Raw genomic sequence first — 21484 nt, 5'->3', positions numbered from 1 at the left:
TTGAAGAGTTTTCTTCTGACCAGACCAGGAATACTGCACAGCGAGCTTCCGACATTAAAAAACGCAATATGGCTCTAGTAAATTTGCCTGAATCAGATCCTCCGATCATTTTTATCTCGCGAATCTATGAAAATATATGTGAATACATCATAAGACTTGCTATTATAAAATATAACAAATAATCTTACATATTGTTTTTGTATTTCGGAGGACTCAACAAAATTCATACCAAAAAAGAATTCTTTTCGAATTCTCTGTGCTATCTGGGACGGCAATGAAAAATGATAACGGCGAGAGCATGAGTAACACGTGCTGTTATTTTTCGCTCACTTTGGATATTAACCTTCTCAAATCATTCCATTAAAAAGAGAAGGTCGATATTGTCTGAAGGTAAAAGCAATTTCATACTTTACGCTTCAAATATGGTTATTATTGAATTAATTAATATTAAATTTTGTATTGTTTTTTTAATTACTATCTTTTTAATTACTTTTTAATTACTATCTCAATTATTATTGCGAAAATTGCAAAACAGTAAAGAACTTTTTTATTCAATTTACCGCACTCTACCCGCACACGAGCATTGGCACGGACATTATAAAAGACCCTGTATACGCGCTTCAACGCGAGCACAGAAATCGAAACGTTAAATCGAGAAGTCCTAAATATACGCTCGGTTATAGAAATGCCCGAATTATTGAATGAGCTTAAATAAATGTGAATTTTACAAGTTACTAATTCTAATTAAAACAACAAGCAAAGAGCAAATTAACGATAATATATTAGAATTACAAACAGAATGAAGGATTTTGTTTAGTTAATTCTAAACATGATTATTTTTTGTGAAAGATATATAAATAAATAAATAAATATAGAACTAACATATTTTTATCACTACTTTTAAAAATTAAACCAGAATGGTACTTCCGGTAAATCGCAGCCGGTACTTCCAATTTGATGGATGCAGAAAAACCGGTTTATAAGATCCAAGGACTAATGCTGCAGGGCTTTTACCAATGCAGTATGTATACTCGTACAGTAAACCTAACCAATTTTGTTTATAAATTATATGTATATTGGATTTTATCAGTGATATAATATTTTTTTATTGTTTATATATTTAAAAGATAATACAATATTTAAAATAATTTTAAAAAATCATTATAAGTGATCAAAGTGAAAGTAAGCTTCAACGGATTTTTTTCTGGAATCTCTTAAACTCTTAAAGTTGAACTAAAAGCCAACAGTTGTATCCGAAATACCGAACAAGGAAGACATGTATTTCAAACTCTTAAAAACTTTACTGCCGTTAAAGTTTTAAATTGTATTAGTCGAATTTTTTACATTCTTTACAATATCATGAAGTGATGAGTGATAATAACATCTATTATTTGACAATTTTTTTTTTTGTGCTCACGTATACAAGTGCATAGCAATAATAACAAAGTAAAGAATTGTTGAGTGAAAGAATCGTCTGATACAACATTTAATAGTAAACACGTAAATTAAATTTATTAACATTTAACATTTAACATCAATATTTAAATTTATTAACATTGACGTAAGTCAACTTAATATAAATATGTTTTTTATATCAATCTTTTTTACTTGGCCTAATATTTAAAGTAAATTTTTGCTGAGTGTGAAATTTGTACAGAATCAAGTTATACCTGTTCTCCATCGCCTTCAGTTTTATTTAATTTTTTGTTTAGTACTCGAAGCTCTCGAGAGCGAATCAGCGCATAGACATACAAGATGTCGAACTTGGTGCGTCTTTTAAGCATCATTGCCGTGATCATCCCGTTTGAGTCGGAAGGATTATTCTGGAATTTACCTAATTATTTCGAGTTAAGCGCTGGGCTTATAAGGTTTCTGCACGATGGTCAAAGAGATTATGAGGAGAAAATCCAGGATACGACTCCGCACTTCGGAGCTGCATACGATTTTGTGATCGTCGGTGCCGGTACAGCCGGCGCCGCAATAGCAGCGAGATTAACCGAAATTCCCGACGTCAAAGTGCTGTTGATAGAAGCCGGATCTCGTGAAAATCTCGTCATGGATATTCCGCTGCTCGCTTACATGTTGCAGATGAGTGACCTTGTGAACTGGAAATATCAAACTAAGCCATCGAACAAATATTGTCTCGGCTCAACGGAGGGTAAATGCAATTTTCCGAGAGGCAAAGGGATGGGTGGCAGCAGTTCGATAAACTACATGCTCGCTACCAGAGGCACTAGCGCGGATTACGATCGTTGGGCCGAAATGGGAAACAACGGCTGGGCATACAAAGACGTTCTCAAGTACTTTAAGAAATTGGAAAACATGAGAATTCCGGAGTTGCGATCCGACACCGTCGCTCACGGAACCGGGGGACCGGTGGATGTCACTTATCCGTCATTCCGTACGAAGCTCGCGGACGCTTTTGTGCAAGCCGGCATAGAGCTGGGATATCCGGAGGTGGATTACAACGCGAAAGAGACGATAGGCTTTGCACATTTTCAGGCCACGATAAAAAACGGCAGTCGCATGAGCAGCAACAAAGCGTACTTGTACCCGGCGCGCGATCGCAGAAATCTTCACGTAACGCAAGAGAGCTTGGTGAGAAGAGTGCTGATCGATCATCGCAAGAATCGAGCGGTCGGTGTGGAGTTCACGAAACAAGGACGGACCATTTCTGTGTTCGCGAAGAAGGAAGTAATTCTGTGCGCGGGTCCTATTGCAACGCCTCAGTTGTTGATGCTGTCCGGCATCGGACCGGCCGAGCACCTTGCTAAATTCGGCATATCCGTCGTCCGCGATATACCCGGGGTCGGCGAGAATCTGATGGACCACGTAGGTCTCGGTAATTTTGTATTTTCAGTGAACGGGCCCTTCAGCATACAATTGGAGAATATAATAAATCCCAACAATCCGTATTTAGTGGATTATATGAACAGACGAACAGGGCCACTGGTGGTGGGAGGCGGTTGCGAGGCGATCGCTTTCGTCAACACCGAGCATCCGGAAAAACGTAGCGGTCTACCAAATATTGAGCTGCTGTTTCTCGGTTCTGCAATTAAAGGAGATCCCATTCATACGGTAACATTCAATATGAATACCGAAATGACTCGATTTTGGAACAAACACAAGAATTACTATGGTTGGAGTGTGGTTCCCTTGCTATTAAAACCGAAGAGTCGCGGACGAATAAGATTATTGGCTAACGATATTAATGTTAAACCTGAGATAATACCAAATTACTTTGAACATGCAGAGGACATTGACACTTTAATCTCTGGCATTAGATTTCTGTTTAACGTCAGTCAGACAAAAGCGATGAAAGCGTACGGTTCATATTTCTTGAACGACACCGCTCCTGGATGTGAACACTATGAATATGACACCCGTGATTATTGGGAATGTAGTTTAAGGGTAATGACAACCACGATTTATCATTACTGTTGCACTTCCAAAATGGGACCAGAAAGCGATCCGACCGCTGTTGTTGATCCTACATTAAAGGTATTATTGGTAACAAAAAAATCGAAAACCTTGCAATTATAAAAAAATCTTATGCTACTTGGAGAAATCAGATATAATTCTTTGAGAATTTATCGAAAAACATTTCGAGGATTTTGATTTAATTTTTTTTTTATGTAATAAACAAATTTATTTTCAATTTTTATATAAAAAATGATTAATGTCCGTTTGAAAAATTGATATAATTTTTATATAAAACAAATTTTATATCCTATTATAAGTCTATTATACGTATAAATATTTTACAGGTAATTGGTGTTCGTGGATTAAGAGTAGCTGATTCATCAATTATGCCCGACATTGTATCAGCGCATTTAAATCTACCCACGTTTATGATTGCCGAGAAAGCGGCAGATATGATTAAAACAGAATGGGGATACTTAAAAAAATAATTGTAGCATATCGTGTGATATAAATAGTTGTAGTAATATTTTGCATGCGTTTATATTGAAAATGTAGATCATAAATGTAATGAGTATACTAACTGATTACACAAATAGTGAGTGTAAAACAAAATTTTATACATTTTCTTTTGACTAACACATTGTCATCATATTTAACATTGTCAACATATTTAACACAAATTTTATGCACTATAACATAATATAACATTATTATAACAAAATTAACTTAGAATTAACTTTGTACGTTTAGAAAATACAACTTGAATTACAATTTATTGTATCGGATTGCAGTTTTTCTTTCCTTTTCATAATATCTTGATTATAAAACAAAAATTTTATAGTATTTTTGTTACAAAAATTAATTCTTAATTAAATAAAGTTTATTATTTTCTTATTAAAATTTATATTAAAAAATTATAATATTTGAAGAAAAAATATGTAATAATATAAAGCAGTGCTCGGAATTATTTCAACATTTTAGCTGACTTTCGCGCTTGACGCCTCCTTTCCTCTCCTAACCGCGTGCGCCGCCAAGTGTTCGGCTTCGAGTATACGGGCGATTTTTACGATTTGCGTTAAGGGGGAAGGCCAACTATATAGACTTGCCTAAAATCCTGTTAAAATAATATTTTATTCATAAAAATATAGACTTGCCTAAAATCCTGTTAAAATAATATTTTATTCATAAAAAAATATTAATACCATTTTCGAGATATTCAAATTATTATATGTAGTATCGTTTCGTTAAACCGGTTAGTATAACCCAATTTAAAAAATTTTGATTTGGGTATTTTTCCCGTTTTTAGTATGTTTCGCATACTTATGTGAATGCTCATTTTCTAAAATAAAAAATATAAAAACAAAAAATCATTCTTCTTTAAATAATGCGACATTATCTGCACTGATGCGAATCAGTTCATCAAGTATCGACATAGATATTGCATCGCTCGTAAAAGGCCAAGAAAATCTAATTAAGAGTATCTGATCTTTTTGTTTGTCTTTTTAATTTAATATCTAATCTTTTATTTTTTTAATTAAAAATTCATTACTTTTTTCTTCAGTGGAATGGTCCTTTTGGGGAGACCACTCTAAAAACAAACGCGTCAGCAATAGTACCTCATGGATGACGTGGAAATCTATTGAAATATTTCCACATTTAAATTACAATTTAAATTTAAAAATAAAAATGTTATTTTTAATAAATTTGTTTTAATTTTTATAATCAAGGGAGAAGAAGTCAATCATTAGTTGGATAGTGCCGCTCGGCCGACGCTGGTCCTAGCGGCTGCGGCGCGTGCGATGAGGAGAGAAAGAAGGCGTCTACCGTGAGAGTCAGCTGAAATATTGAAATAATTCCAAGGACTGCTATAAAAAATTATACATTAAAAATATGTTAAAATCCTTATTTTATTATGCAGATATGTTAGCGTTATTTAATTGTGGCACGATGTGCCGCTAATATATACCGCCAATTTTAATTTGAATATCATGTTTTGGTTATAAAATCTATAATTAACCCAGCAAACACCAAGTTACAGTTATATAATTGTTAGTTGTAATTTCCCACTCAACAATATAACTGTTATATAATACACGTGTTATATAACAATTATATTATTGAGTGGGAAATTACAACCAACAATTATATAACTGTAACTTGGTGTTTGCTGGGAAGGGGGCATTCTAATGTGAACACACGTTTTCAAAATGATTTTTGGGAATTAAATTTATAAGAATGGTTAAACCTACATAGCTCAAGTTTTGTATTCACATTTATTCATATTTCAAGTAACACCTCAAATTTTTACAAAGCTTTTTATTATAAATTTTATAAGATACAGGTGGACGCACAGGTCATGTCGCAAAAAACCTTTCTTATCGGGCGTGACAATTGCTGCCGTCCTCGTCATCTGAAATAAACAAATTTTTTTAAATTTTATTCCTTATGAATGTAGTTATCGTTCGACCCTCGAATAAATAATTTAAATAAAAATTGACAAAATGGCGGCGCTTGAAAGAAAGTACTCTGATTTTTACTAAAAAATATTTACTTCTCGCGGCCCGGAAAAATAGTAATTTTAAAGATATCAAAATGTCGGAGGATGAAACGATAGCCTAATATGTACACTATATGTGTGCAAAACTGCAAGTCGATCGGTTCAGTAATTTGTGAGAAAAATACACGTCCGATTTGAAAAATGTCGTTTCGAGAAAAACGCGTTTAAAGTTTTTCATGCAGTTACGATGTGGGTAATGAATAATTTCAATAACTTACTTTTAGTCGACTATACCAGGTGAATCCCAATCCACGGAAACTTGCTTTACTAAATGTTATGTTTTTTGTACACTTTTCACAAATAACAAGCGCACTGATGACAGAAAAAATCCAAAAAAAGTTAAGAATACTGTAGCCGTGTTCTTTTTAGCTGCGCTCTTTAAACTTTTATGGCTCGGTCAATTTTACGAATTTCACCTTAATATTTTATGGACATATTTTTAAGACCCCAAACTATAAAAATATGCAAAAAAAAAAATTTTTTTTTTTACCTGCCACACCAAAATATCTTCTTACGATATCTTATATATGTTTTTATTTTTTTGTATATGCTTATATCTTTTATCTTCACAATGTACAATATCAATTATCGTCGATGCACAATTGTATCTCATCGATAATGTACTTAATTTATAATAAAGGATAATAAAGAGAGAGAGAGTGAGAGAGGGGGGAAAAGAAAGAGAGGTATAGATAAGAAATAGATAGTGCTGCCCCTTTACTTAGGAAATGGTAAACTAGTAGAAGTTCAAAAATACGAAAGGTTAGAATTCCACAGGTTCACTGAAAGAAACGTCGTTTATATGCGGGCTTTCAATCCTTTATTGTAATTTTTTTGTTTTCCTTCGCAAAATGCCACCTATATCACAATTACATAAATGGGCTCTAGGACTGGGAGCAGTAAGCGGTGCAATATTATATTACTGCAATACATACAGCAATTTCGACTCCCTACGAGTGCACAATTCGTGGACAACGAATTACACACCCTCGGTGAAATGGGATCACAATTGGGACAGGTGATTTATTCTCGTTGTATGTTTGCTTGTGGATATATGAGAGAAAATTGAGAGAAGTAATTTGATGAGAGTGATTTGTCTTGATTCTTGACTCGCGACATTGACAACTTGTGTTACATTTGCAGAAGGGATCCAAAAAGCTTGGTGAAACCAATGCAAATAAAGGATGAATGCGATGAGAACAAATACAATGAAAAATTTGAGGCCAACAAAGCCAAGGCTGCTCGACACATAATCTTGATTCGTCATGGACAATATCATACAAGTGGAAAGACGGATCTTGAGAGAATGCTAACTGAGCTCGGTACGATGCACAAGTTTTTACATGTCTCAATAATTATACTAAAGCAATGCATTAGAATTTCAATCATAATTTTGGAGATATCATAATTTTGTTCTATTTTCAATGCAATATATTGTACACTGAATATTTTCTGCATAATCATGTCAAATCAATTTTGCATATATAAACATATGGATTATGATATATATATGCTAAATATGTTTTAATTATAAGAATGTCTGTTGCTATAAAGGTAGAAAACAAGCTGATGCAACAGGAAAAAGGCTAGCAAAGTTACAACTGCCTTACTCTTTGATAGTAAAATCTACAATGACACGTGCTTTAGAAACTTCCAAAATCATAGAACAAAGTCTTATTGATGTGCCAGTTGAAAGTGATTGTTTATTAGTCGAAGGTGCACCTATACCTCCGGAACCGCCTATAGGTCAATGGAAGTCTGAGAAACATGTGAGTAAAATACAATTGATTGTTATACTCTTATTACATATATCAAAGAGATTTTAAGAAATAAACTTTTCTTGCGCGATGTATGTAACTTAATTTAGTGATATTCTAGTTCTTTCAGGATGGGCCTAGAATAGAAGCAGCGTTTAGAAAATATTTTTATCGTGCAGATCCTAGTCAGGAACGAGATACTTACACTATTCTTGTATGCCATGCAAATGTCATCAGATATTTTGTTTGCAGGTAAGATTTTCTTTTTTACTTTGATTTGATAAAAATTTTTTTCTATTGTCTATGTTTTTTCTAACCATCTCTTTTCTCTTCTTCAGAGCTTTACAGTTTCCACCAGAAGCATGGCTACGAATATCTTTAAAGCATGGAAGCATCACCTGGCTCTGCATTCTTCCTAATGGCAGAGTTACGCTTATTTGTCTGGGAGACACAGGACATATGCTACCTCAAGAGATAACCTCTAGTTAAAAATGCGTTTGTATGAAGATGCAGACAAATAATATACCGTAAGTTATTGAATATGTACATTAAGACTGCATACAAAATGTATAAACAGATAACAAATTTTTTTTCATCTCTTGATGAGAGATAACTTTTGCATTTCATAAATTAGTGTAATAGAATCATGTACAATTGTATAAATCTAATTGCCGAGAGTTATCTCAATTGTATAAAGTATTCTTACAGTATACATATAAAGTATTATTACAATAACCATTTATTATGTGAAATAAGATGAAAATGACACTTTAATGACAAAATTATAATACATATACATACTTATTTATTTACATGATTGTATTTATATATTTTAAGATAAAAACAATTTCATAAAAAATATCTAAAAGAATGTAACTCAAAAATTTTTCTTCAAAATCAAATGTAGAATCTTATGAATTGTTGCTTTTGAAATGTTTAATATCTGACAGATTTCATTTTTTTCTAATTTTGTCATGTGCCTTTGATTTTATGTTATTATATAAATATGTTCCTGCACATTTATTCTACAGTATGCAGGGTCTGAAAGGAGAATAATATAACCAGATATCAAATAATTAGACAATTATATACATAGTATATAAATATAATGTAAATATATATACGTATGTATAAATATATATATTTTATATAATTATGACATCAGGGTGTTTCTTGCAATTTATCTTAATTTGCAAAATAGATGGTTATTTTGAAAAGCTATTTTTTTTACAGTATACATTATAACAAAATGCGTGTACGAGTATGCGTGTAACGCAAAGAATAAACGGTATTTCGGAATGGTATTCTGTATCCGAGTGTAGTATATTTTACTTTCATAATATCAGAACTGTAACATTTATTTTAAATTACAAAACTGTTGAGCACTTGGATTGTAATACATATTTTTAAATACATTTGTAATTTTCTAATACTATGAATTTTGTCTTTATAATTTTTTCATTATACACATTTTTTACAGTCACATACAAATCAACCTTTTGTACATATTTGTCAATATAATAAATTCAATATTTCTATGCTATTACCTGATCAATATAAAAAAGAAATTGTATATTATTAGTATTATATAATTAAAAAATTATTAGAAATTAACTACATTTAACTCGCTGCAGCCAATCTCTTTGCCTTCCTTGTATAATACCTTTGTAACGCTGCTTCAAATATTGGACCTACTGTTCTCTTTTGCCAGATGGAAGATCTATCCTTTTCAACAGGCTTTTCTTTACTCTCGATTTTTTCGCTTTCTGAAGCAATAGCTTCCTTGTGATCTTCAGATACTTCGGTATCTTTTACATTTGAGTTTTTATCTTTTGTATCTGTGTTTTCAACCTTATTTACATCATTTTTATCTTGTTTTTGTTTCTTTCTGTCTGGTTCTTGTGGTATTTCCGATTGATCAATGTCTTCATTTGCTGGTGGTGTGAGGGTTTGCTCTTTCTTCAAATCTTCTTTACTCGTTTCAGTTTCCGAGTCCGATTCATACGTTTCTATCGCTCTTTGCCTATATTGTCTTGATTTTTTCGATTTTGTAATTACTTTCTGTCTCTCATCGATTGTATTTGTTATCTTATCCACTGTTGTATTTTCTTCCTCTCTGTTTGCGCTACTGGTTGAATTTTTCTTTTCCATCTCCTCTCCCGTTGTCTTATTACTTCCATCTTCATTAGTTTCACCTTTATAATCAACAGTCTGTTCAAACAGATGACGATAGAATCCTGACATGTCTTGCTGCTTTGTCACATCACCAATAGCTTCTAATCTATTCATTCTGACTTCCTCCTCTTCCATTTTTTTAAATTCCTCCAGTTTCGCTCTATAAGCCGATGTGACAAAACTTTCCTTGTCTGCATACATGTCACCTTCTGCTTCACGTTCTTTTTGTACCATTCTTTCTATTCTATGCTCCTGCTCCTTTTTTCTTCGATCTGCTGTTTTCAAGAGATTCTGTATATACCTGGGTTTCTTCTCTATTTGTTTAGTGAGATTTGCTTGACTTTTAGTGCGCTCCATGTCGTCGTATACTTCATCATATTGATAGATAGTCGGATCCTCATTTAAAGCCTTTTGTATGTCGAGTTTAGTTTGTTTTTTCATCTTATTCTTCTCACTTTCTGCCTTGAGAGCCTTTTTAACCCAATCAGTGCCATCATCCTCGTCGGAAGCATTGTCATCTCCGAAAACATTGCTGAGTTTTGGTGCTGTTTTCTCCTGTTGCTTTTTTGGCAGGATTAGACCATATCTGAATATTCAAAAAGAATCTATATAATTATGTAATTATGAAAATGTTATGTAATATAAACACTTTAATGTTTTTCTTATACTTACTGCTTGTTACTCGTCATTGTTAATTATTATTTATTTACTAAAATTCGTGATACAGCAAAATCTTTCTATGTAAGGTTAAAAATACTGACACTGAGAAAGCGGCCAAAGGTAGGTTCACAATGCGTTCAACGTCAAAACTACGAGGCTAGTACTAATATCCAATCAAAAAATGTATTTTTTAGGGATTTTATGTAACGCCATGTTTGTTTCTAAAAAATAATTTTTTTATTGGATATCATGTGTAAGAGGTATAAATTAATCATAAGCAATTGTTACACAACCGTTTCATAAACCGTTGTCCTTTCGAAACATAACCCTATCCTGAAACAGGTAACGCACCAAAATTAGTTTAAATAGCTAAATTTTAAGATAATACGAATTTTTAAATACATTTTTTTGTATTTTTTTATATTTTATTAATAATGTAAATCGACATTTTTAATAAAGTTAATATTTTTGAAACTACGCGCGCATGTGCGCAGATATATTAAAAATTGTTTAGAAAATAGCTTTTTGTTCATTGTCAGTGTGAGCACTTATTCATACTATATATTTTTTGAATGTAGCTTACATGACATTTGGCTTTCCCCTCCTTTCGACTCATCGCCCACTCATCACCCACTCCACTCATTCGACGTCAGCATTGTGCATATATACAGAAGGATAAGAAGTCTCATGATATGAATCTGTGATTCGCGCGGTAGGAATAATAAGGAGACGCGGTGCAGTGAAATTAGACAGTAATCAACCACCGCGAAAACCAAGTCCCGCAAATGGGAGACCAACGTCATCGCAATGTCGTTTTCGTGCTCGTCTGCGCCGTGGTCGCGTTCGCATACAGCCATCCGTTAGACGTCGAACAGCCGCAGGACGACGATTACGTTACCACATCTTACACGCATTATGAAGATCTCCGACGGTTGTTCCACTCCTTGGAGCAGAAATATCCACACTTGGCCCGGATGTTCTCCATTGGCAAATCGGTTGAGGGCCGCGATCTCCTGGTGCTCGAGATCTCCGAAAATGTCGCTCAGCGTAGTCCTGGTGAGCCCATGGTTAAGTATGTCGCCAACATGCACGGTGACGAGCCTGTGGGCAGAGAACTGTTGATCATCCTTGGTCAGCATCTTCTGAATCAATATGGCAGGGACGATCGCATCACCAGGCTAGTGAATCAGACCGACATCTACTTAATGCCGTCCATGAATCCGGATGGTTTCGAAAAATCACTGGTAAAAACAACACTGCAATTCCACCTTTATTACAACACGAGATGAATAATGTGAGAACTGATAAACATTAAAAAATTCCTGTATTTTAGGAGGGAAAATGTGAATCCAAGGATGATTTCTCAGGCAGGGAAAATGCCAATCATGTTGACTTAAACCGGGACTTCCCCGATCAGTTTGACAGAAGACTCAGTCAGCTAAGAAAGGGCAATGCAATACTGAATGGTCGTCAGAATGAAACAATTGCTATGATGACTTGGATTTCTAGTCAACCCTTTGTGCTTTCTGGAAATCTTCATGGTGGTGCTGTAGTAGCTAGTTACCCATATGATTCTGGGTAAGCATATTCTGAAATTGTCATAATAGTTATGTCATTAAAACATAAGCAACTCTATGTTTGACAAAAAATATGTTTTTTAGTATCCCAAGAACATGTTGCATAGAGAGTAAAAGCCCAGATGATAATTTATTCAAATATCTTGCCCACGTCTACGCAGACAATCATCCAGAGATGCGTAGAGGTAATGCTTGTCCGCCAGAAGTATTTCCAGGTGGTGTTACAAATGGTGCATATTGGTAAGCATAATTGTATTATGATTTTCAGTGACAGTTGATGACGTTTCTGTTATAATCTTGTTTAGAAATTATTAGATATTGTTATCGTTTGGCATGTTGAATAATTATTCAATTAGATTTATTCCACAAAAATTGGCATTATAGACATTTTTTGAATTTTTCACAGGTACGAAGTGGTTGGTGGAATGCAGGACTTCAATTATGCTCGTTCCAATGCGTTTGAAATAACATTTGAACTGAGCTGTTGCAAATATCCACCAGGCTCAACGATACCGGATCAATGGCGATTGAACAAAGAATCTCTGATTAAATATCTGGAGCAGGCACACATTGGAATTAAAGGTACCGTTTAAATATATAATTTCTATATATCGAAACAAACTTGATAATACTGTCCGGATTTGATTGCAGGTTTTGTACGTGATAAAGATGGTAATCCAATCCAAAGCGCTAATATTGTTGTGGAAGGTATAAATCATAATATAACAAGCACAGCTGACGGTGAATACTGGCGCTTACTGCTTCCAGGAACTTATTCAGTTTACGCTACTGCATGGGGGTACGTAATTACTACAATTCTATGAAATTAATAAAACCCATGTAAAAAAAATTCTATTGTATTTACTTTCTGTTTAGATATGAGCCCAGTGAGCCGGTAAACGTAACTGTATTCGAAGGCAGGCCAACGATTCTTAATTTTTCATTAAACGGCAGAGAAGTACCTTACGATCAAGGTAAAACTGATGTAGACTATCCACAAATAGTACCACTTTTTAACAGATTCCCCGCACTCTATAAAATGATAATAGATTACGATAATCCGGATTATTAATGATCTCATTTTGGAACATTTAAATTATCTACAGCTACTTTTCTCTCAAATGCTACGAGCTATTACTAATGCATTAATCATTTATTTTAACAATTGATTAATTAGATCTCTCGCATTTGCATATGATTTTATTTTAAATAGCTTGTTAAAAAAAATTTAATATCTTAAAAAATGTTTATTATTTTATTATAGAGATTTTTAAAAATATGTTATGATCAAAATTTTTATTATATTTTTTTAAATTTTATATTATTGTGAGTATTCGACTGTGAGATGCAAAAATTGTAGTCGGTTGTGAAATGTAAAAATTTGTTGCAGTCTTTTATTTATTTTGAGCCATGAAAAATTATTATTGTTTTTTTTTTAATAAGATTGAAATGAAGAAAGATGTATAGATAATTATAATCACATACACAATTATACACACAAGGTATGGAGAAATGAATCTTACGAGTTGCATATGTTTTGGCAGAGAAAAAGAATAAGAACTTAGAATCTATTTTTATCGTTTATATAATTTATATAAATATTATTGAACAAGAAAAACGTTTTAAACTATATTCCAGCTTGTGACAGAAGGCATACATTAATTTTACTATCACTCGCTGCTTAATCTTAATTACGTCTTGTCCACATTTCTTTCCTCACGGAGATATCGATATTTATAAACATTCGAACATTCCTCGATCGTATATAAAATTTATACGCGTAGCATAAAAATATCATACATTTTAACAAAGATTTTAACAAATAATGTCCTGTCTGCAAATTGGAAAGTAGTACATCCACAGTAGCAGTGAATGAACATTAACTGACCAAACACATATCTTTTTACAAAGATAAAAAATGGTTACCTATAATATTTATAGATTACTTATATTTTTTAATCAGACTGAAACACTTTTACATAAATATAAACTATCATATTTTGTAATTTATATATATTATTTTTTACATACGTACTTATGAGCATATGAACAAATCACTAACTGCAATCTTTTCTTTTAACGGTAAACGAACAAATGCGTTATATTACGTAATTTACTTTTCATTATTAGTATTATTGCCACAATTGAACACAAGTCGCATTGTTAAAATAATAGCAGAATAAATATTAACATTGCCAATACATTACTTTACTACGATAAAGTTATGTGAACAAAAATCTCTTTTAGATATTTTAGCCAGCTTTTTCCTACTAACATCCAGTTATCTTATTTTTATTTTTATTATTTGACTAACTAGAAGAACTAACTAGAAGGATAGATTTTTGAATTTCTGTAAATGATGTTTAAAAATAAGAGTTCTGTATGAATATGACAATATGATGTGTTTTGTTTTCATTTCTTGCAAAATGACTGCAAGCGCATAAAAATGGAAAAAAAATAGATGTACAGTATTTTACATGTCATATGTAAAATACATAGTACTGCCAATATCCAATTTATTATGTATCGAAAACATATATTAAGATATGTAGATCTCTGTGAAAACATGTCAATAGGCGATATATTCATAATCTTATCTGTATAGATTTTAGTGTATGTTGAATATTTTCAAATATGTATTGTTCAAAATTAGAAATAAAAGAAATTGTTTTCGCCTTGAACAATGAGTAACTTTTTCAATGCTTATCCTTTTCCTCTGAAATTTAGATCTGTATGTGCACTAATTTCGTATACATTTGATTTATTTTTGTGTTGGCTTTGTTTTTCTCTGTACCTTGTGTTTTGTAACATGCTTATCTCTTACTTTTAATAATATTATTTTACGTTATTGCATTTATTTGCAGATTTAATTTCACATAATAATGCGCTGACGCATTCCAATGTTACGTTAAGCAATTTGTTTTTGTACATTTTTGCTCTTGATTTTTGGTTTAATGGATAACAAACGTGATTGTGTCTTCATACGATACAGGAGAAGATGGAGTCAACATTGAAGAAGTAAGACCCGTCGACAAGTACGGCTTTTATCACACAGTGGCATTCGAGCATCACAACTACGTCGCGATGGAGAGATACTTGAAGGAGCTAAACGCGGATTATCCCAACATTACGAGGCTCTACAGCATAGGGTCCTCCGTGCAAGGCCGCGAGCTGTACGTGATGGAGGTCACGAAGGATCCCGGCAGGCACAGCTCCGCAAAGCCGGAGGTGAAATACGTCGGAAACATGCACGGGAACGAGGTGGTCGGCCGGGAAATGCTGCTGCTGCTGCTAAGATATCTATGCGAGAATTACGGCGCGGACAAGAGGGTCACGCGGATAGTGGAGACTGTCAGACTCCACGTGATGCCGAGCATGAACCCCGACGGATACGAGATATCCAAGGAAGGCGACGTCTACGGGCTGCACGGCAGGGCGAACGCGGATGACGTGGACCTGAACAGAAATTTTCCCGACCATTACGAGATCAACGACGTACGTTGCCAGCTTCCGTTCGAATCATGACGCTCGCCTGCAAATGCCGTGCTTACGTTAATTGCACTGTTTCAGTTCAATCGGCGCCAGCAACCCGAGACCAAGGCGGTGATGAAGTGGATATCGAGAATCCCGTTCGTACTCTCCGCCAATCTCCACGGAGGAGCGTTAGTCGCGAATTATCCTTACGACAACGGACCGCCGGGCCTTCCGTCCAACGTCGTCCGTTCGAATCTCAGCCCGGACAACGACATCTTCAGGATGCTGGCGTTGACGTACTCCAACGCTCATCCCCGCATGCACCTCGCGAAACCGTGTCCGCCGATCACGCCCAACAGCGCGAAAACGCTCCTCCAGGAGCGCTTCCCCGACGGGATAACGAACGGCGCCGCCTGGTACCCCGTGTCGGGCGGCATGCAGGATTATAATTACTTGCACAGCAACGATTTCGAGATCACTTTGGAAATCGGGTGCACAAAGTACCCGAACGCCAGCGATCTGCCGAATTATTGGCTGGAGAACAGAGAGCCCCTTCTTCGTTTCGTCGAGATGGTGCGGTATTTTTCATATTTCACAGCTCTCGCTATATTGGAAATGTAATAGAAACATATGCGCGGTGGCGGAAGGAAATTTTTACACGGTGATTTTCTAAAAAGTGCACTTCTCTTGCAGTCTCGCAAAGGTATACACGGCACGGTGAGCTCGTCCATCGGCACTCCCGTATCCCACGCAAAGATTTCGGTGGAAGGTAGAAAGCACGATATTTACACCGCCGAAGGCGGCGATTATTGGCGACTGCTGTTACCGGGGAAATACAACGTCACCGTCACCGCGATGGGATACGAAACGCTCACGCAGAATATCGCAGTATCGCCGTACGGCGAAGACATCGGCGATGGAGAAGTAACTCTGGACTTCACGTTAATGCGCGACGATCCTTTGCACTGGTATGATTATTTATTTAAAATTCAAGAAACATATCTGCGATTGCGCGATGTGAAATTGATATGTTTTCATAAGGTGGAAAACTGGAAGACTAGCTTCACGATGAATTTGTTAAATGACTTCTTTCTAAGTACGCTTCTTCTTTTTGGATTCGGATTTTTCTCAAGAAGAAGAGAACTGAAACAGATTTTAACGGAAGATCGAAACGAAAATATTTATTCAAGTAGTTAGCACGGATATTTTATCACTTTTGCGAAATACATTTCCAGAGATATGAGAATCATTAACGGAGCAGATGTTTCATGCGTACATATATTTTATAGGTCATCGGCGTACGACTTTGGATTGAGGGCAAATTTGCAGAATGGTTATTTAAAAAATAGCGACTTGAGTGCAAGATTCAATCAATTGGAAAAGCATCAGCCTGACATTGCGGAATTTCTACCTAACGATTCAGTAATTAACTCGGCGCTTCATTCACTTAAGATTACGCATAATGTGAGTATGATTTCGGGCGGCTGTCTATCGTATTGCCCATTTTATTCAATTGAAAATTCCACTTTCTAGATGGGATCACCCGACGAAAATAAATTCCGCATCGCATTGGTGGGAGGGTTGTTTGCCTCCCAGCCGGTGGGAAGAGAGATTCTACTACGTTTGGCGACGCATATTTTGATGGGAAGTCAAATTGGAGACCCACCTATCCAAAGGATGCTGGATAACGCGATACTGCATATTATTCCTGCCGTCGATCCGGGATTCGATAACATAAAGGAGAATAAAGATTGCAATCCTGTAATGAAAAACGAAGTAGGAGAAATGTTACTGAACAACAATACGTCTAGTGGTGATATGTTTAAGGCGATGTTACAGACTGAGAATTACGATGCCGTTGTGATATTGGAAAGTGGAGCCTCGAAAATCAGGTAGAATTTCAATTTGAAATTTAATTGCAAGTTTAGTAAAATAATTTATAAATATGATTTATGAAAGAGTTTAATGAACTTTTTTTAATATATACAATATATAAAACAGCTCAGAATCATCGCAGTTATTGATATGAGATAAATTTATTTTAAATCAACTTTTTATTGATATTTATCATATCGAGTCTCTTTTTATCAACTTCTATCTTCCACAGTTATTCAAATTCAGACAATCTGAACACGTTTAAAACGCTTGCCGAGAATTACGAGCATTTGAGGCACAAGGAAATTTGCAGTTTGGACAACAATGCACAACGCATAACGGATTTCATAGAACGCGTATACGACACGCCAGCGGTAAATACAAGTCTTTTACACTCATTTTCCATTTACTGCCAAGTGTAAATGTGTGCTTGCTTGCGTAGATGAGCATAAGTCTGTCGTGCTGCAAGTATCCGCCCGCGGACTCGATTCCTATCATCTGGCGCGAAAATTTGCAACCGCTCATGGACCTCGTGCAGAGTCTGGCGAGTGGAATCCGCGCGACGGTGGCGGATAAGCACGGTAGCCCGCTGCGGAAGGCCACTGTGGAAATCGAGGAGAAAATCTACGGCGTGTCGGAGAACATGGCTTACTTCAAGATAACACTTGCGCCCGGCGAATACACGCTAACGGTTTCCTGCGAAGGATACGACACGCAAGTCTTAAGAGTTCCCGTGCAACGGCAAAGTGTGACGAATCTCGATATTAAGATGGCGCAGACGGACGATCGCCGCAAGGGACCGCGCGAAAAGTTGAGCTTTGTGAATCGAGCGTTGCTCGATCTGAACGCCAAGTATCCGCGACAAACGACTCTGCATACCATTAGCAAAACTGCGAAAGGCAGCGAGATCAGATGTCTGGAGATCGGTTTCAACGACGACGAAAGCACGGGACGACCCGCCATCGTGTTCTCGGCCGGCATGTTGCGGTCGGAACCGGTGACGTCCGGTGTGCTCTTGCATCTCGCCTCCCATCTCTTGGACAATTACAAGCGAAATGCCACGATCGCGCGTTACTTGAACGATTTCTCTATATACATAGCGCCGAACTTCTCGCCGGACTCCAACGAGACTCTCACCTGCTCGCCGCAGACGGACGGCTTGCAGTTTCCCATTCACGGTAAGCTCGTCGACGAGGCAGCCGCGATCGCGAATTGGTTTAAGGACCTCAACGCCGTGTTGGCCGTGAATCTGAATAGCGGATCGCGGCACATCGAGATCCCGTACGGCGGCGATTACGGGGAGACGCGCGAGCGGAAGTATGAGAGCGCCGACGAAAATTTGTTGCGGCACTTGGCGTCGGCGTACGCTGACACGAGAGCGGATAGGCTATCCGCGGATGCGAAATGCGAAAACACGAACATCGGCGACAACAGCGTGATACACGCGGCGATGGGAATTGGCGGCAGAAGAGGCCACCCTTTGCTCGATTACATCTACCTCAACACGAGCACCTTGATGCTGGACGTGTACGTCGCCTGCTGCACCACCGATCACTCAGACGCCGTGTGGCAGGAGAACAAAGCCGGCCTGCTAGCCTGCATACAGGAGATGAACAACGATGTGAGGGGATACGTCATCAACGAAGACGACGAACCGATCGAGGACGCTGTTTTGTCCTACGACAAATCGCCGCACATTGTTAAAAACAACAAGTCGGGCTTCTATTCAATTCTGTTGCTGCCCGGCAATCACAATGTAACGGCCACAGCGCCCGGATACCACGACGAGACCAAACTCGTCCCCGCGCATTCGTTCAAGGGGCGAAAATTCTCACCTCTGATATTCAAGCTTACCCGCGATGATAATTTCATGGGAATGCCGAGACTGGTATTCATCATGATGACGGGTGAGATATTTTGTATTTAACGTTATTCACGAATGTTTTACAAACTTGAGTTTCGAGAAACGGGCGAAGGTTTAACGAAGAATGCACGGAACTAATGAAAAGAAAATTTGCACGCCATTGTTAAAGTGAATTTATAGTATAATCGTACTCTGATTGCAGGTACAATATGTTTCGGCATTGTATTGTGCTGCGTGTACATTTGCGCGAAGCGACAATATTCGGAAAATTCGGAGAGAAGCAGAAAAGAATACGCTTTTAGCCCTTTGAAAGACGGCGGTAGTTTCTTCGACGACGATGAGAAGGAGATTGAGATATTTCGAAGACCAGTTGATGGTAATTATTTCCAAATGCATATTGATATACTTTTTGTACTAAACCCTTTTCTTTTCCTAACACTTAGAAACGCTTAGAAACTTATTGCTGGTGCATAAATGCTAATTTCCACTTGTAATCTAGGATATCCTATAAACGATAATGAAGTTGCCAGGCCGTATTTCGACGACGACAATAGTTCCGACGGTAGCGATTTGGAGTTTATTCGACCTGAGCAGGAGTGGAGTGAGACAATGCCAAGATATACGTAAGGACAGGTCGTTTTTATGCAATAAACGATTTGTTGCAACGCACAATAAATTTATTGGATTCGAAGTAAGCATGACCAACTGTTGTGAAAAATAACTAATTTAGGAACAATAGTTAATTAAGATAAAGTTAGTTTACGTAATGTTAAAATTTACGAAAGTGAGAATCCAGGGTCCAAAGAACGAATTATGTATTTACATCACACGTGACTGTATTGCATTTTTAAGAGAAAAATGAGTACGTCGATACACATTTTGAGATTTTAATTATTTAATAGATATATTGTGTAAAACTTTGAGACAGAAAATAATATACACAATTTTGTAAGATTATATATAAAACTGCATAGGTATGTACACTACATAGATATCGAACATTTTTATCGAGATTAAAAAAGTGTTTCTTTAATTTTTGAAACTTTTTAACTTTTATGAAAGAAGAATTAGTATACTTCATTATTAGGAGGCTATACATCACGTTGGAGAACAAACATGAATGTCAAAATGATAGACTGTGAAAGGCATTCAGCATTTTGTTCTCATTTAATATACTTATATGTACTTATGTGTGATGAATTTTGTTTTATTTATATTATAAATTGCACAACAGTTTTAGTTTAATTATACAATTGGATGCTGAAATCTAAGATGCATCTTTTTATCTATATTTTCTTAAAATAATATCTTCCTAAAAGAAATATAGCTTTAAAAATGATTTAAGAACCTATAAATATGATTTCCTATTTAAATTTTAGTGCACTTGTATTGTGTTATAATTATACTTTGTATAAAGGTACTTCCGTTTGCAAACTGTTCCAATGTATCAAAAATTAACATTTGATAACTAATTAGTTAATATATACAAGGTTTAAAAAATTAGAACAGGACTTTAGCAACAATATATAAATGTACTATTTATAAATCCGTTATGCGTAAGTTTCTTTATAAATTTTTAATTGAGAAAATTGCTCAATCTTCTTCTATAGTGCATACTATAATTTTACAGATTGTTAAACAATTTTTTTTAACGACAATATGTAATGCAAAATGTTACTATAGTCTATGATGAACTTTTATATCATATGAAATAGGAATTGTTCTACATATCATTGTACATATGATTCTGTAAATTGAGATCTGTATACAACGAGTTATAAATTCTGTCTACAGAATAATCACGAATGTGTAAAAATATAAAAAAGTTACCTTCAAATCTCTGGCTTCTTTTGCAATATTCCCTACAAGTAAAACAATAACTTTTTTCATTGCCATTTCTTTGTCATTTTTATCAAAATAATACATATAGAATAAATCTTACCGGATTCAATATGTTTAAATTTTGTGCCATGCGACGACCAGCCTTTTCCATAAAATGTGTAGTTCGCGGTTCAAGGATAGCAACAGTAAACGGGGACGTCTGTCTCCTTCTACATTTGCTATCGTGTCCGGTGGAAACAGCATTCCCGTCCAATATAGCTCTCTCTCTCTTCCACTGTGG

The 21484-nt window shown here is 35.7% G+C and overlaps 4 protein-coding genes across 8 annotated transcripts; 3 read left to right on the top strand and 1 right to left on the bottom strand.

Annotated features, from left to right (window-relative positions):
* The first annotated feature begins 1246 nt into the window (after positions 1–1246).
* LOC105668245 (glucose dehydrogenase [FAD, quinone]-like) lies at positions 1247–4688 on the top strand. 3 transcript variants are annotated; one of them, XM_012360491.2, is made up of 3 exons: positions 1247–1492; positions 1713–3501; positions 3768–4688. In XM_012360491.2, the coding sequence occupies exons 2-3, from the start codon at positions 1756–1758 to the stop codon at positions 3909–3911; spliced, it is 1890 nt and encodes a 629-aa protein (XP_012215914.1). In that variant the 5' UTR covers positions 1247–1492; positions 1713–1755; the 3' UTR covers positions 3912–4688. The 3 variants fall into 3 exon arrangements, with proteins under 3 accessions (XP_012215914.1, XP_012215915.1, XP_067215360.1); XM_012360492.2 differs by having other exon boundaries at positions 1247–1500; XM_067359259.1 differs by having other exon boundaries at positions 1247–1561.
* Positions 4689–6657: 1969 nt separating this feature from the next.
* Pgam5 (Phosphoglycerate mutase 5) lies at positions 6658–9176 on the top strand. Of its 3 annotated transcripts, XM_012360635.2 has the most exons (6): positions 6661–6998; positions 7124–7302; positions 7535–7749; positions 7859–7989; positions 8076–8264; positions 8971–9176. In XM_012360635.2, exons 1-5 carry the CDS (start codon positions 6832–6834, stop codon positions 8224–8226), a joined length of 843 nt encoding a protein of 280 aa, XP_012216058.1. In that variant the 5' UTR covers positions 6661–6831; the 3' UTR covers positions 8227–8264; positions 8971–9176. The 3 variants fall into 3 exon arrangements, with proteins under 3 accessions (XP_012216059.1, XP_012216058.1, XP_067215370.1); XM_012360636.2 differs by having other exon boundaries at positions 6658–6998; positions 7868–7989; positions 8076–9176; XM_067359269.1 differs by having other exon boundaries at positions 6662–6998; positions 8076–9176.
* LOC105668323 (nuclear speckle splicing regulatory protein 1) lies at positions 9040–10727 on the bottom strand. Its single transcript, XM_012360633.2, has 2 exons — positions 10585–10727; positions 9040–10498 (listed from the first exon to the last, which is right to left on the bottom strand). Exons 1-2 carry the CDS (start codon positions 10599–10601, stop codon positions 9358–9360), a joined length of 1158 nt encoding a protein of 385 aa, XP_012216056.1. The 5' UTR covers positions 10602–10727; the 3' UTR covers positions 9040–9357.
* Positions 10728–11357: 630 nt separating this feature from the next.
* Positions 11358–21199, top strand: LOC105668319 (carboxypeptidase D-like). The gene is made up of 15 exons (XM_012360630.2): positions 11358–11816; positions 11906–12150; positions 12234–12389; positions 12556–12731; positions 12801–12948; positions 13026–13123; positions 15142–15644; positions 15720–16196; positions 16317–16591; positions 16913–17087; positions 17157–17515; positions 17731–17872; positions 17941–19405; positions 19565–19738; positions 19862–21199. The coding sequence occupies exons 1-15, from the start codon at positions 11358–11360 to the stop codon at positions 19987–19989; spliced, it is 4980 nt and encodes a 1659-aa protein (XP_012216053.2). The 3' UTR covers positions 19990–21199.
* Positions 21200–21484: the final 285 nt, after the last annotated feature.

Source organism: Linepithema humile, chromosome 7 (assembly GCF_040581485.1).
Source record: "Linepithema humile isolate Giens D197 chromosome 7, Lhum_UNIL_v1.0, whole genome shotgun sequence".
Lineage (NCBI taxonomy): Eukaryota > Metazoa > Arthropoda > Insecta > Hymenoptera > Formicidae > Linepithema > Linepithema humile.
The sequence above is the reverse complement of the archived record's forward strand: the minus strand, read 5'-3'. Positions and strand labels throughout refer to the sequence as shown.

Bases quoted from the DNA above. Each gene is read 5' to 3' on its own strand.
- LOC105668245 (XM_012360491.2), top strand. From the start codon at position 1,756: ATGTCGAACTTGGTGCGTCTTTTAAGCATCATTGCCGTGATCATCCCG. The intron at 3,502-3,767 runs GTATTATTGGTA...AATATTTTACAG, and splicing joins TTGTTGATCCTACATTAAAG to GTAATTGGTGTTCGTGGATT.
- Pgam5 (XM_012360635.2), top strand. From the start codon at position 6,832: ATGCCACCTATATCACAATTACATAAATGGGCTCTAGGACTGGGAGCA. The intron at 7,303-7,534 runs GTACGATGCACA...GTTGCTATAAAG, and splicing joins GAGAATGCTAACTGAGCTCG to GTAGAAAACAAGCTGATGCA. The intron at 7,990-8,075 runs GTAAGATTTTCT...TCTCTTCTTCAG, and splicing joins ATCAGATATTTTGTTTGCAG to AGCTTTACAGTTTCCACCAG.
- LOC105668319 (XM_012360630.2), top strand. From the start codon at position 11,358: ATGGGAGACCAACGTCATCGCAATGTCGTTTTCGTGCTCGTCTGCGCC. The intron at 12,949-13,025 runs GTACGTAATTAC...CTTTCTGTTTAG, and splicing joins GTTTACGCTACTGCATGGGG to ATATGAGCCCAGTGAGCCGG. The intron at 17,088-17,156 runs GTGAGTATGATT...TCCACTTTCTAG, and splicing joins CACTTAAGATTACGCATAAT to ATGGGATCACCCGACGAAAA.